We start from the raw sequence: 13,342 nt of genomic DNA on the forward strand, positions 1-13,342 counted from the left end.
TTTTCTAGATATGCAGCGATATATTTCAGGTAGGTAGGTAATCTTCCAACACTTCAAAGACCTACAGAATACAGCATTTAAAAATAACTTAGACTTTTCTGGACAGTGAGAATCAACAGAAGAAAAAGTAGTAAAGAGCTGCTGTGAGCTGAGACGCTGACCTCTGACCTCCCCAAGAGAAAGATGTTCAGATTACAGAGCTGCCTGCAAGGCACACGGAGGAGCTCTGGGGTCCTATGTACTATGGTCACAGTGTGTGGGAGTCATCACACACGGTGAGGTCGGCTTTCCAGGGATGCTGTTAGTTACAGTAACCCCTCACCCATACTCTTGGTATAACCCAGTAAAACCTTACTCCTTCACCCAACCAGACAGTGATGCAATCATGACTTTGGTCTGTAGTGCACTCCCTTTCTGGGGTGAAGTGTGTGTGTGTGTGTGTGTGTGTGTGTGTGTGTGTGTATGTGTGTGTGTATGTTTCATACACATGAGTATGCAGATGTGCACATCTGTGCATGAGCTTTCAGAAGCCAGAGGACACTGAGTGTCTTCCTGTTGCTGTCTGCCTTATTCCCTTGAGACACAATCAATCTCTCAGTGAAATAGAAGCTTGCCCTTTAGGCTAGGCTGGCTGGACAGCAAGCTTCCAGGACCCTCCTGTCCCCACTTCTCAATGCTGGGGTTCCAAGCATACCCAGCATGCCCAGCTCTTTATGTGGGTGCTGGGAGTCAAACTCAGGTCCTCATGCTTGATGCTTGCACAGCAAGTGTTCTTACACACTACACCTTCTCCCTGGCCCCAAATTTGCTGTTGTAGTCATCATAGAGACCTTGTTAAAACAAAAACAAAGAGGACAAAATAGTTACTGCCAATTTCAAACACTGCCCCTGTGCTCCAGGCATCAGTATGAATGCTGAATCAACCTCCATAATAGTGTCATTCAGAAAAAGCCTTTGGGATTCTGGGAGCATTACTAACCTGAGCTTGCCATTTTCTCCAATAACCTCCAGCTCCTCTGAAAGTTGGAACCCCACTCTCCGCACTAACACCAGCCCCTGAGATGATGGCTATGTGCTTTGCATTTGCAAAACATTTCCGAAAATCTGCCATATCTAAACAGAAAATAAAACCTGCGTCAATCCAGAGTACCAATGGGACATTTATATTCCACATCCATTTTCTATAGCATGAAATTTGACACTGAATGAACTTACACTGTAAGATACTCCAATAGGGCCTGAAGAGATGGCCCAGCAATTAAGAGTACGTTTTGTTCTTGCAGAGGACTGCTGTTCAATTCCCAGCACCCACATGGTGCTTTACAATCATCTCTAACTCCAGTTCCAGAGGATCTAGTGCCCTCTGCACTAACACTAGCCCCTGTGGGCACCAGGTACACACATGCACAATACAGGCAAACGCTCATACACATTAAATAAATAAATCTTCAAATAAAAAAGAAAGATTTAAGATATTCCAATAAAAAGCATTCCTCAGGGCTGGTGAGATGGCTCAGAGAATAAGGGCACTTGTCACCAGGCCTGATGACCTGAGTTCAATCCCTGGAAGCCACAGGGTGGTAGGAGAACAGATGTCTACAAGCTGTCCTCTGACCTAAACACACACTCTGGCACACTTATGTCCCTCTCCCTTATATAAATAAGGTTTAAAAAACATTTCCTGTGCCATGAAGACATCATCTTGGACACTTGACGGGCGGGTACACGGTATCTCCAGGAAATGAGGGCTTTGGGCACACACCTAGCATGGCATCTCAGCTCCACCTTCAGCCCACTGTGTGATCTGAAGTGCTTATGCTCTGTATACTTGGTTCTGTGGGCTGCTTGGTGTATTCTCTTTTTTTTTGTTTTTTTTTTGTTTTTTTTTTGGTTTTTCGAGACAGGGTTTCTCTGTGTAGCTTTGCGCCTTTCCTGGAACTCACTTGGTAGCCCAGGCTGGCCTCGAACTCACAGAGATCCGCCTGGCTCTGCCTCCCAAGTGCTGGGATTAAAGGCGTGTGCCACCACCGCCCGGCCTGCTTGGTGTATTCTTATCACAGAGCACAGTTGTGCAAATGTGAAAGAGTTGATGGATCCAGATTTCTTGTGGAAAGTCAGGACAAAGCCTTTGTGCTTGTGGCCGAGCTGAACCGAGGCCCAGTAGACGCCAAACATCTAAAATTCTCCTCATATTCACCTGCCCTGTGAAAAGCATGTTAAAGCTTCCCCGGCACCGTGACCAACATAGGCATTTATAAGGATGACTTACTTGAACTTGGACGAGCCATGGTGAGGCAGATCTTGCTTTGTGGGGAGGACGGAGCCTTCAGTCTGCAACACAGCTGGGAAATGAATCGGCTTGGAACAATCTGGAGTGGGCGCATCAGGTTTTCTTTGAAGTGCTACTCCAGCAGGCTTTAGAAAAGTTACAAAACAACATAGAAACAATCATAAAACATTCAAATACATAGTGTGTCTTTGTCTTGTTAGAGGTGTTATTGCATGTATGTAAGTACAAACGTTTTGCTACTCAATTCAAGATAACTAGTCCTAAGTGGAGAATCTCCTAAATATACTCAGCCAGCTGAACATTGTTAGTCCAGCCTACTTCAAATGTGCTCACAACAACACTCACTGTGAAATCTGTTAGAATAAAGTATCAAACATCTCACAATTTCTAATTTTATTTCTATGTATTTACTTGAAACAGAATCTGGTTACATATTACAGGGTAGCTTTGAATAATGTTCCTCTTATTGCAGCCTCCAAAGCCAGAGATTACAAGCCTGTATGCCACCATGCTGAGAGAAATATTTTTTAAGCTTTTGAGGGTGGATGAAACTTTGATTTCATCGTTTGTACCAGGCATCTGGAGTTCCACCAGGTCCTTTCTTGTGACTCATTGAACACTGAACTAAAAAGGAAACATGGCAACAGCAAAGCTGAAAACTCCTCAGTGAGCTCATGGTGAGTAAGGGACTATTTCGGTAGCAATGCCCTAACATGGTGGAGGCAGGCAGGGCAGGAGTTCAAGGTCATCCTCAGCAACCAAGGGAGTTCAGAACCACACCTGGGCTACATGAGAGCCGGTCTTAAAAACAAGCAAGACAAAAAAAAAAGCAAGACAAAATAAAACAAAACAAAAGGAGAAAGATAAAACACAAAGAACACCCTTAATTGAAGTCTTTAGCAACAGAACGTCATGATATTCAGCCTGGTTGTTTTCACTCAGGCTCTGGACTGTTGCTCAGGTATGCAGTGCCTCTCATGTGGGGCTGTACACCTACAGTCACTTCTGAGAGCCTCAGGAATGCGAAGCTTCCAGGTCCACCCCAGACCACAGTCTGGCCGAGCCCACAAGCCACAGGGTAATCTCGATGGCCACTCATGTTTAGAATCATGGTTGTAGAGGCTTGGGAAAGTGTTAAACATGAGGGATGTGTGTGTGTGTGTGTGTGTGTGTGTGTGTGTGTGTGTGTGTGTGTGTGTGTGTGTGAAATGGAGACCAAAGGACAACTTAAGGTATCTATCTATCCTCAGAATTTGAGACAGGATCTAGAATTTGCAGAGTAAGCTAAGAGACCCAGGGATCTACCTGTTTCTGCCTCCCTAGAGCACACACCACCACACCTAGATTTTTTTTTTTAACATGGGTTCTGAGATCAGACATAGGTCTTCAAGCTTGCAAGACAAACACTTTACTGGCCCCAAACATGAGAATTCTTTAAAAAACAAAAAGCAAACAAACAAAAACCCTGCTGCATTTGTAACAGTACAAAACATTTTTAAAAACCTGGCTACCTTTTTCCAATCTATTTTTTATTTTTATTATGTCTATGTGTGCATATGTGTGGACAGGCAGTTGTGAGCTGCCCGACATGCTGCAAGAGCGGTTCCCAACTGCTAAGCCATCGAGCCAGCTCCCTTCCTGAACTTTTGATGAAAGAGTTTTGAGGACAAAGTGATTTTTGAAAACTGAACTATATGGTGATAAGTTTGAGGCCTCCTGAAGGCCTCTCTGCCGTCGCAACAAACTGAATCAGACCAAACTGGAAAGCCCAGGTTTAATGGGTAAAGTGCTCCAGGACGATTCCCTGGCCCCAAAGAGAGGCGACTGGGACGTGAGACCAACGAGAAGAACCAAGAGTCTGTTTTCTGGGATGCCCCTTATATATCCCCTGTGGGAATCCTGAGCCTCTCTAGGGGAGGAGCTGTGTTTGGCGGGCTTTGAAGGGGTGGGTTTGGGGAAAGAGATGGGGAAGGGAGCCAAGGGGGATCTTCCACCAGACTCCTTCCAGACATTCCAGACTCTTTGAGTATAGGGATGCCAGGGTGCCAGGGGTTGAGGTGGAGCTCCCACCCAAACAGATGGGTTATGTATACTGCCACAATAAATAAGGTGAGGGTGACAACGGGTCAATGAAACTTGTAAGTTGGGAGGCTCATTTAGTAAAAGTTTCTACTTGAGAAATTTTGTAAGAGGAAAAACGGGTTGGGCATGGAGGCATATTCCTGCAATCCCAGCACTCAAGAGGCCAGAAACAGGAGGATTGTTAGTCCAAAGCTAGCCTGGTCTACATAGTGAGTTCTAGGTTAGCCTAGTCTACATAGAAGACCCTGGCTCACACAGAGAGAACAACAGTTGGATTGATCCAAGATGACTTTATCTACAGACATTAGAGAATTGGGTTAGTAGAAGAGCCTAGAACAGGCCTAAATCCCCATCCACAGAAACAAGTTCAATAAGCAAGGAAAAACATTCGCAGTGTGCAATACAGCTATTATTCAAAAAGAAGGCAGGGCTAGGGAGAGGTTACATCAGTTTAAGTCAGTAAGATTCTCACCGTGCAAGCATAAGAACCCAAATTCAAATCTCCAGTACTCATATAAAAACTCAGGGGTGCCGGGCAGTGGTGGCGCATGCCTTTAATCCCAGCACTTGGGAGGCAGAGCCAGGCGGAGCTCTGTGAGTTCGAGGCCAGCCTGGGCTACCAAGCGAGTTCCAGGAAAGGCGCAAAGCTACACAGAGAAACCCTGTCTCGAAAAACCAAAAAAAAAAAAACAAAAAAAAAAAAACTCAGGGGTGACGGCAAATGCCTGTAACCTCAGCACTGAGGGGCGGGGGCACACGGAAAAAGACTAGAAATGGCTGGCCAGCCAGCCACCAAGCCTGATGGCCTGAGCTTGATTCCCCAGAACCCACATGGTGGAACAAGAGAATCGACTGCCACTAGCTGTCCCCTGACCTTCACAGGGACATGAACGTTTATCCCCACACACCAATAAATGTAAAAATGAAACAAAACAAAAAACAAAAAACAAAAACTCAACTTTTTAAAAATCAGAGGAATAGAGCAAGACAATCAGCAGTGGTCTCTGGCCTCCACAGCACACACATGTACACACTTGTACACACATGTACACACTTGTACACACATGTACACACTTGTACACACACACTATGTCCATATACATTCATTCATGTCCAGAAAGATTTTTGTAAAGAATTCATGATTGTATTCCTATGACACTCCAAAATAAATAAAGACTATATTTGTGGTCATGATGCAAGGGTAGGAAATACAGAGACTTGTGGGCAAAGGGGAGCAATGAATGTGCCCTGTGTCCCGATCACGGTAGCAGTTACATGGCAATGTCTATCAGAGCTTACAGAAGTCTACACTCCCAAAGAGTTATTTTTACTGTAGTTGAGGTATATTTAAAAATGATGGGTTAAAAAGTTTCAGTTTTATAAGATGAAAAAGCTCTGGGGAAGAATATCCCAGCCACCAACCATGACTGCACAGAGTGGTTTTAAAATGGTTAGGACAGTGTGGTGGTTATCTGCATTGTCAACTTGACTCCATTTAGATCACCATGGAAACATACCTCCGAGGCCACCCATGAGGTTTAATGGAGGAGGGAAAACCCACTCTGAAGGTGGGTAGCACCATCCCACCAGTTGGGGTTGAGGAGCGTTCACTTTCTCTGCTTCCTGGCTGCAGATGCAGAGGGAGCAGCTGCCTCCCTGCCACGATGGCTTGTCCCCAAACCATGACCCAGAATAAACCCTTCCTTCCGTAAGTGGCTTTGCTAGGTGCTTTGTCCCACCGATGAGAAAAGGAACTAATACAGATGGTGAACTTTATGTTCTGTGTATTTTGACCAGTTTTTAAAAGTCAGAATAAGAGAGTTTGGTATCAACTGATAGAGATCACCAGAACACAATTTTGGAGGGAAAAGGTCAATTAGTACTTTGTAAGAGATGGGAATGACAAAAATCTGGCACTTACTAGGATGTTTATTTTAAAATTAAGAATTCCTAAGAAATCAGTGAAAGAATTGGGTGTGGGTGGGAAATAGTATATACAGAAATAAGAAAAGAAGCCAGGGTTTCAATATCTATGTGAATATCTTGCTCAGACTGTCAGTGTCTTCTAGGGTGTTAATTTTATTTTTATTCATTTATTTTAGGTGCACAAATGTTCTGCTTGCATGCATGTGCTTGTGTGCACCGCATGCCTGCATGTCTGGTGCCCTAGGAGTTCAGAGGAGGGTGCCACATCCCCTGGAACTGGAGTTATAAATGGCTGTGAGCTACCATATGGGTGCTGGGAACTGAACCTGGGTCTCTACAAGAGCAGCAAGTGCTCTTAACCTCTGAACCATCTCTCCAGCCCTGTTTTCCCGAGATGAAGGAGCAGCTTCGTGAAAATTGCTTGCCAGCACATCCAAGGCTGCAAGTGTCTCAAGAGATTGATGGGAGGGTTCAGGCTCCTGTGAGGTCGTGGGGGGAGAGGTCACATAAGTGTCTGGCTGCTATGAAAAAGCAGGCCACTTTGACTGGACATTGTAGAGGTCATTATTGACAAGTAAGAGATTGTTGGAAAGCAGCAGGCTTTTGGATTCTGTTATAGACAACATACTCACTTGTATCTCAGTTGAGACAGAATTATCAAGTGGTCTGGGTTTTCTCCTGATCCACTGTGGTCACGTGTGGCCTTGCCTGATGCTGGTGTTCTGTGGCAGGGTTTATATTTAACAGAACACCAAGGCCTATCAGATAGTTCTTGACTCCAAACAGAAGCAAACTAAACGCCATCAACTTACACACAAGTGAACAAATTATGCTTCTTCACAGAATGAAGACTGTTCCAAGAAAGAGAACAAACTGCTCACACACTCAACCCCATGAATTCAGGCTCCTTAGAGTCGAGTGCAACAGCAGCTTCACCATGAAAAACATGCCAATACAACCTCGGCCAAGCCATCCAGGACAGCACGAGCAGCAGCAAGACCTGGCGACCTCACCTGCCTCCCACAGATGATGCAATGGGAAGGGCAAAGGTTTGCTTGTGTCATTTTTCTCCCAAGACACATTATGTAATTACTAGAAATACCATACAAACCCAGTTGAAGGGCCCTGTACAGCATAATCAGCAGCACCCCCCACACAGCAAAATTATGAAGGGTGAAGCCTGGGAAACTGTCTCCAGGGGGCCACACGCCTGAAAATGGACCTTAGTGAGACATCTTGCAAAAAGTGACTATTCATTAGTTAGAAGTGTAGCTACACTAGTTGGTAGGAGACATGTAAATGTCCTAATTTAGATCACTGTACTCCGGTTAGGTAAGATGTAACATTGGGAGAAACTGGATAAATAATACACAGGAAGTCTACTATATTTGCATTAAATTTGTTTTGTTTTGTTTCTTTCAAGACAGGGTTTCACTGTGTAGCCCTGACTGTACTGGAACTCCTATGTAGACCAGGCTGGCCTCGAACTCACAGAGCTCCACCTGCCTCTGCCTCCCAAGTGCTAGGATTAAAGGTGTGCACCACCACCACCCAGCTATGTTTGCATTATTTCTGGAAGCCTTATCTTATTTCAAAAATAGAGTTGCTTTACAGAAAATAAAACAAAAACACAATGCTAGGGCTGGAGAGATGGCTCAGCAGTAAGAGCATCCAGGTTCCATTCCCAGCACTTACACTGTGGCTCACAATCATCTGTAACACTAGCTCTAGGAGATCCTCTTCTGGCCCCCATAGGCACCAGGCACACACATGGCACACATACATGTAAGCAGCACCCACACACATAAATAAAAACAATGAAAATAAACTACATTCAATGCTAATAAGCCCAACACAAAAGTCACACTCTGAAACCATTTACATGATGACAAAGGAAAGCTATAGGTATAGAAATCCCATCCTTGTCTTGGTCAGGGTGAGCAGACAGGGGCCATTAGAACAACGGGAAGTTCTGTATCCTTATTTTTGACATGCTTTTTTGACAACTTGTAAACCGTGAAATAAAGACGGTGATGTTGACAGTTGTGCACTGTACCTCAGTCAACCCCAATTAAAAACAAGACGCAAGCACGCTGGCACTTCCAGTGTCACCCGTCTCTGTTGTGGTGAGAGATACTGCACAGGAAGCTTGGGAAGCTAAAAACGGCAGGAGAGAAAAGTCACCAGAACGAATATCTGAGCTGGGTGACCGTGAAGAAGATTGACACAGGGTCTCATACTATACCCCAGACTGGCTTAGGACTCACTATGCGGTCCAGGCTGGAATTCATGGCAATTCTCCTGTCTCAACTTTATAAGAGCTAGGATTACAGATGTGAGCCACCAAGACCAGGCTTCATTGTTGCTTGCTTCATATCACATATAAAAATCAATTAGAAATGGATTAAAGACTTTAACACACCACCTGAAACTGATACTACAAGAGGAAAAGAGATGGGAGTCCTGACGTTGCTTGGGCAATGATTTCTTAGCTAGGACCCTAAACACAGGTAATAAAAGCAAAAACAGGCAAACAGGTTGATGAAGGAATCAGTCATTTCCACAGTGGGAGAAAATATTTCAAACCATACATTTGGAACAAAGTGGATGACCTTACTAATGTAAGTGAAATAAGCTAAGCACAGCAGGGCAGGTGTACTGACCTGTGGAGTATATGAAAGTATATATACTGTGGAGTATATAAAAGTATATACACTGTGGAGTATAGAAAAGTATATACACTGTGGAATATAGAAAAGTATATACACTGTGGAGTATATAAAAGTATATACACTGTGGAGTATATAAAAGTATATACACTGTGGAATATAGAAAAGTATATACACTGTGGAGTATATAAAAGTATATACACTGTGGAGTATATAAAAGTATATACACTGTGGAGTATATAAAAGTATATACACTGGAATATAAAAAAGCATATACACTGTGGAGTATAGAAAAGCATATACGCTGTGGAGTATAGAAAAGTATATACACTGTGGAGTATATGAAAGTATATATAGTGTTGAGTATAGAAAAGTCAAACTCACAGAAACAAAAAACGGATGATGGTTACCAAAGGCTGGGTGAGGGGGACAATGTGGGGGCATGGAGATGTTTGTCAAGGGCACGGACTCTCAGCAAGAAAGAATACGTTTTCCTGGTCTATTGAACAGCACAGTAACCATAGTTGATACCGATATAATGCACGTTTCAAAATTTTGAAACAAGTAAACTACAAAGGCTCTTACCACTAAAAAATAGCGAGATGATAGACATGTTGATTAGCTTGGCTTACTCTTACTGTATATAATACATGCATATATCAAAACACCCCATTGTACCCCAGAAATATATACACAGTTATCTCTTGTCAACTGAAATGCAGTTTTAAGTCATGGGACAGACGACATGGCAACTGTACTGGCAGAAATGTTCACAGGCTGTCGGTAAAGATTCATCGGACACGAAAAGCTCCACAAATGAGATCAATACACCAGTCCCAGGCTTTGACGCTGACTGGCTCCACTCACACCCGCTCCTGTCAAGGCTACCTGCCATCAAAACCTAAAAAAGGGTACAGCCTAGGACCCAGCCTCTCTGGCCATGTGCGTGCCCTGCTTCCAGCACCCACCCTTGGGGGCTTTCCTCCAATCTGTCTACAGCTGACTGCTCCTGATCTCCCATCTTCCCAGAGCTGAAAACTGCATCCCCAACCTCCCGCCCCAGCCCCCACACCACTCGCAAAACTTTGGGGCACCATCCTCCCGGCTCCTGACTTGGCCTTAACCTGTCCCCACTTCTCTGCTGCCATGATCATCAAATCCTTCCGGCTCTGCCTTCAGACTGTGTCGCGATCCGCCCCTCTCTGCACTCCTACCACTACCACTCCAGCCTGCCCCTGTCACCTTAGCCAAAATGCCCTTCCTCCAGGTCACCGCCTTCCGGGCCCAGCTTCTGCCTCGGTTTCTCTCCCGCCCATCGCCCATCCCGCCACCCACCCTGTCGCTGGCTTCCCTATCGGCGCCCGTCCGCGCATGCGCGGGGTGGGGCGCGCAGAGCCGGGACAAAGCCGGGACCCCCGAGGCCGGCACTAGACGCACCTGCAGAAGGCGGTGTGGATAGAGCAGGCAGGAGAGGCGGCGGGGCGGAGTGCTCGGCGTCCCGGTGTCCCGCCCCGGCTGCAGCGGCCCCTGCCGGAGACCCGGAGCGAGGCCAGGGCCGGGCTCTGTTTTGCTTTGAGGTTTTGGTGGGACCGCGAATCAAAGGAAGGCACAGGGACTTGCTTGCATCTTTATGACCTTCCAAGGTTCATTCCACTTCCCAGATGGGTCATGAACTGCCAACAGCCCTGCTGCCTCCTTGAGCACCCTGAGGGACGGCAGTTTCAGTACAGGGTTTAGCAAAATCAGAGTCATTTCCCTTGAATTTCTGTGGCAAACCCTGGCGAGTCAGTTCCAGGCTAGCCCAAACCTCTCTTAACTTGAGAGGTTGTGGTTCACTACTGCTGAAGTAGAGATTCACCGGCTTTAGGGACTTCTCCACCTTTCTAAGATACTGGTGATGGGCCCAGGGGACCAGAAGGTGAAATCATCTGAGATCTTGGGAGCGAATCAGTTCACATTTATCTTTCTCTTTCCCAGCTTAAATCTCAAATGTCCCATTGGCTGGACGTTCTGCCCACTTTGAAGCCTACCTGGACAAAAGTGTTGTATTCCACTACTTTTTTTTTTTTTCTTTTGGTGTTGGAGATACTGAACCTCATGTTAGGCAAACTCTCTCCTACTGAGCTACATCTCCATCAAGTCCTTTTGTTGCTTGGCATGCTTGTGATGGCTACCACCATATGTTAATTCTTCACTATCAGTACTTGGAGGATTGGGAGAGAGACAGCTCCTCATTGCAACTTTCCATGGTCCACAGACCCAATATGTAGCCCTCCAGCACCCATGGGTTCTGCCATTTCTGCAGCACCGTATTCCATCGAAGTCATCCACACTCTGATGGGTGCGCATGGTAGAAGATGCCATTAAAAGAGGCCTAGCTGGTGAGCTGGGAGGATAATAGAGAAGAGTCTCACAAGCAGAAAGAAGGATTATAGAGCCCTGAAAAGCAATCCCTTCTAAGGGAAGACAGGAAGGTACGTTGAGCAGCTGAAAAAGAATCCACGTGGTTCTGAAGTTTGGGGGAAACAGCATTCTAGGTACTGTACAGTTAGGGTTTCTGCCCTGCTCCTTGACAACATAAGTGCTTGAAAGTGGAACAGGCTGATAGGGAATTAAAGCACTTGGCTCATTAAACCCTGCCATGCTCGAATTCTGAGGAACCATCCCGGGGCCTCTGGAGTAGAAGCTTCAAGAGAGCTGAATTTGTAAATCACTACTCATCACTCCACAGTGCTCAGGGGACACTGTCCAAGGCAACTGCTGAGCAGAGAAGAGTGGCTCGGGGCCTGAGGATGCTCCTTGCCCTCTCCCTTGGAAAAATAAAATAAAAATGAAGTCTGGGAAGCTGTGCTAGTGCAGATGTGGGTGTTTGATGGGCAAAGATAAAAATATTTAAGCGATAAAGTGATCTTGCTTGTTTTCCACGGGCGATGACATTTGGGGCAGGTTAGCTCTAGAGCAGCATTTCTCGATCTGCGGGTCCCCATCCCTCTGGGAGTCAAGCAACCCTTTCCTAGGGATCGCATGTCCTGCATATCAGATATTTATATTATGACTCATAACAATAGCAAAATTACAGTTATGAGGAAGCGACAAAATCATTTTATGGCTAGGGGTCATCATAACATGAAGAACGGCATTAAAGGGTCACGGCATCAGGAAAGATGAGTACCACTGCTCTAGAGGAAGAGCAGTCTGACCAGGGCAAGCAGCAGAATCAACGCTGAAGGGCTGATTTGATTAGAAAAAAATGATTTTATTAATACTAGATAATAGCTGTTCCTATCCCTCCCCAAATGGAAACAATTTCTACTGATCAGGGTTCTCTAGAGGAACTGAGAGAATGAATATATATTAAAGTGGGATTTAGTAGACTGTCAACTTGTCACAAGCTAGGGTCACCTGGGAATAAGGAATCTAACTTGAGAAAATGTCTCCATCAGATTAGCTTGTAGGCAACTCTATGAGGCATATCCTTCATTGATGATTGCTGTGGAAGAGCCCAGCCCACTTGGGTGATACCACCCATAGGCATATAGTCCCGGGATACATAAAAAACAAGCTGAGTGAGCCCTAAAGAGCAGGCCAGCAAGAAGCATTCCTCTATGGCCTCTGCTTGAGTTCCTGCCCTGACTTCCCTGGATGATGGACTGTGATGTGGAAGTGTGAGCCAAATAACTCCATTCCTTTCCAAGCTGCTTTTGGTTGGAGTGTTCTATCACAGCACCAGGAAGCAAACTGATACAACAATAGAGGCTGGGTAGTCCAACAATGGCTGTCCGCACATTGAGAGCCTGAGAACCCAGAAGCTGCTCCGCCCATGAGGCCAGATGCTTCAGCAGGTGCTGGCACTAAAGGCCTTGAGGATTCCTGGAGGGCCACTGGTCTTCAGTCCTTCTTGGAAGCCTGAAGAAGCTGGATTCTGATATCAGAGAAGGGATGTAGGAGCAGCACCAAGATAGGAGAATTTGCAAACAGAGTAGACAAACCTGTGAGCAAGATAGATGAACTCTACCCTATAGCAGATGTGAGGACAATAAGGCAAAAAGCAAAAACTTCTCTCAGACCTCCTTCTATCTGGGCTGCCACCAGCAGGTGCCATCCACATTTAAGGTGGGCCTTCTCACCTCAAATACCCTGATCAAGAAAATCCCTCACAGATGTGCCCAGCAGTTTCCATCTTGGTTCCGGTCAAACTGACAGCCCAGACTAACTTACACGACTCGAATGTCTCTCGGTGGGAGAATGGATGGACAGACTGTCAGAAATCACCTGTCAACTCTCCAGTAAAAGGGAGTGGGGCAACTTGGATGAGTCTGAGCACACCAGTCACGAAAAGCTTCCTAACAATTGTGTGATTCTACTTCTATGACAT

The 13,342-nt window shown here is 45.5% G+C and overlaps 1 protein-coding gene across 2 annotated transcripts in view; it reads right to left on the reverse strand.

The window, feature by feature from the left end:
- Sirt5 (sirtuin 5) overlaps window positions 1–10,469 on the reverse strand; it is a 29,683-nt gene extending 19,214 nt beyond the window's left edge. Inside the window, exons 1-3 of one of the 2 annotated variants that reach the window (XM_059263115.1) lie at window positions 10,405–10,469; window positions 2,270–2,415; window positions 980–1,113 (exon numbers count right to left, since the gene is read on the reverse strand). In XM_059263115.1, coding sequence (XP_059119098.1) covers window positions 980–1,113; window positions 2,270–2,384 — 249 coding nt within the window. In that variant the 5' untranslated portion in view covers window positions 2,385–2,415; window positions 10,405–10,469. Of the gene's footprint in view, window positions 1–979; window positions 1,114–2,269; window positions 2,416–10,209; window positions 10,324–10,404 lie in introns of those variants that run through there. The other variant, XM_059263114.1, reaches the window with a different exon arrangement.
- Window positions 10,470–13,342: the final 2,873 nt, after the last annotated feature.

This window comes from Peromyscus eremicus, chromosome 5 (assembly GCF_949786415.1).
Source record: "Peromyscus eremicus chromosome 5, PerEre_H2_v1, whole genome shotgun sequence".
Classification (NCBI taxonomy): Eukaryota; Metazoa; Chordata; class Mammalia; order Rodentia; family Cricetidae; genus Peromyscus; species Peromyscus eremicus.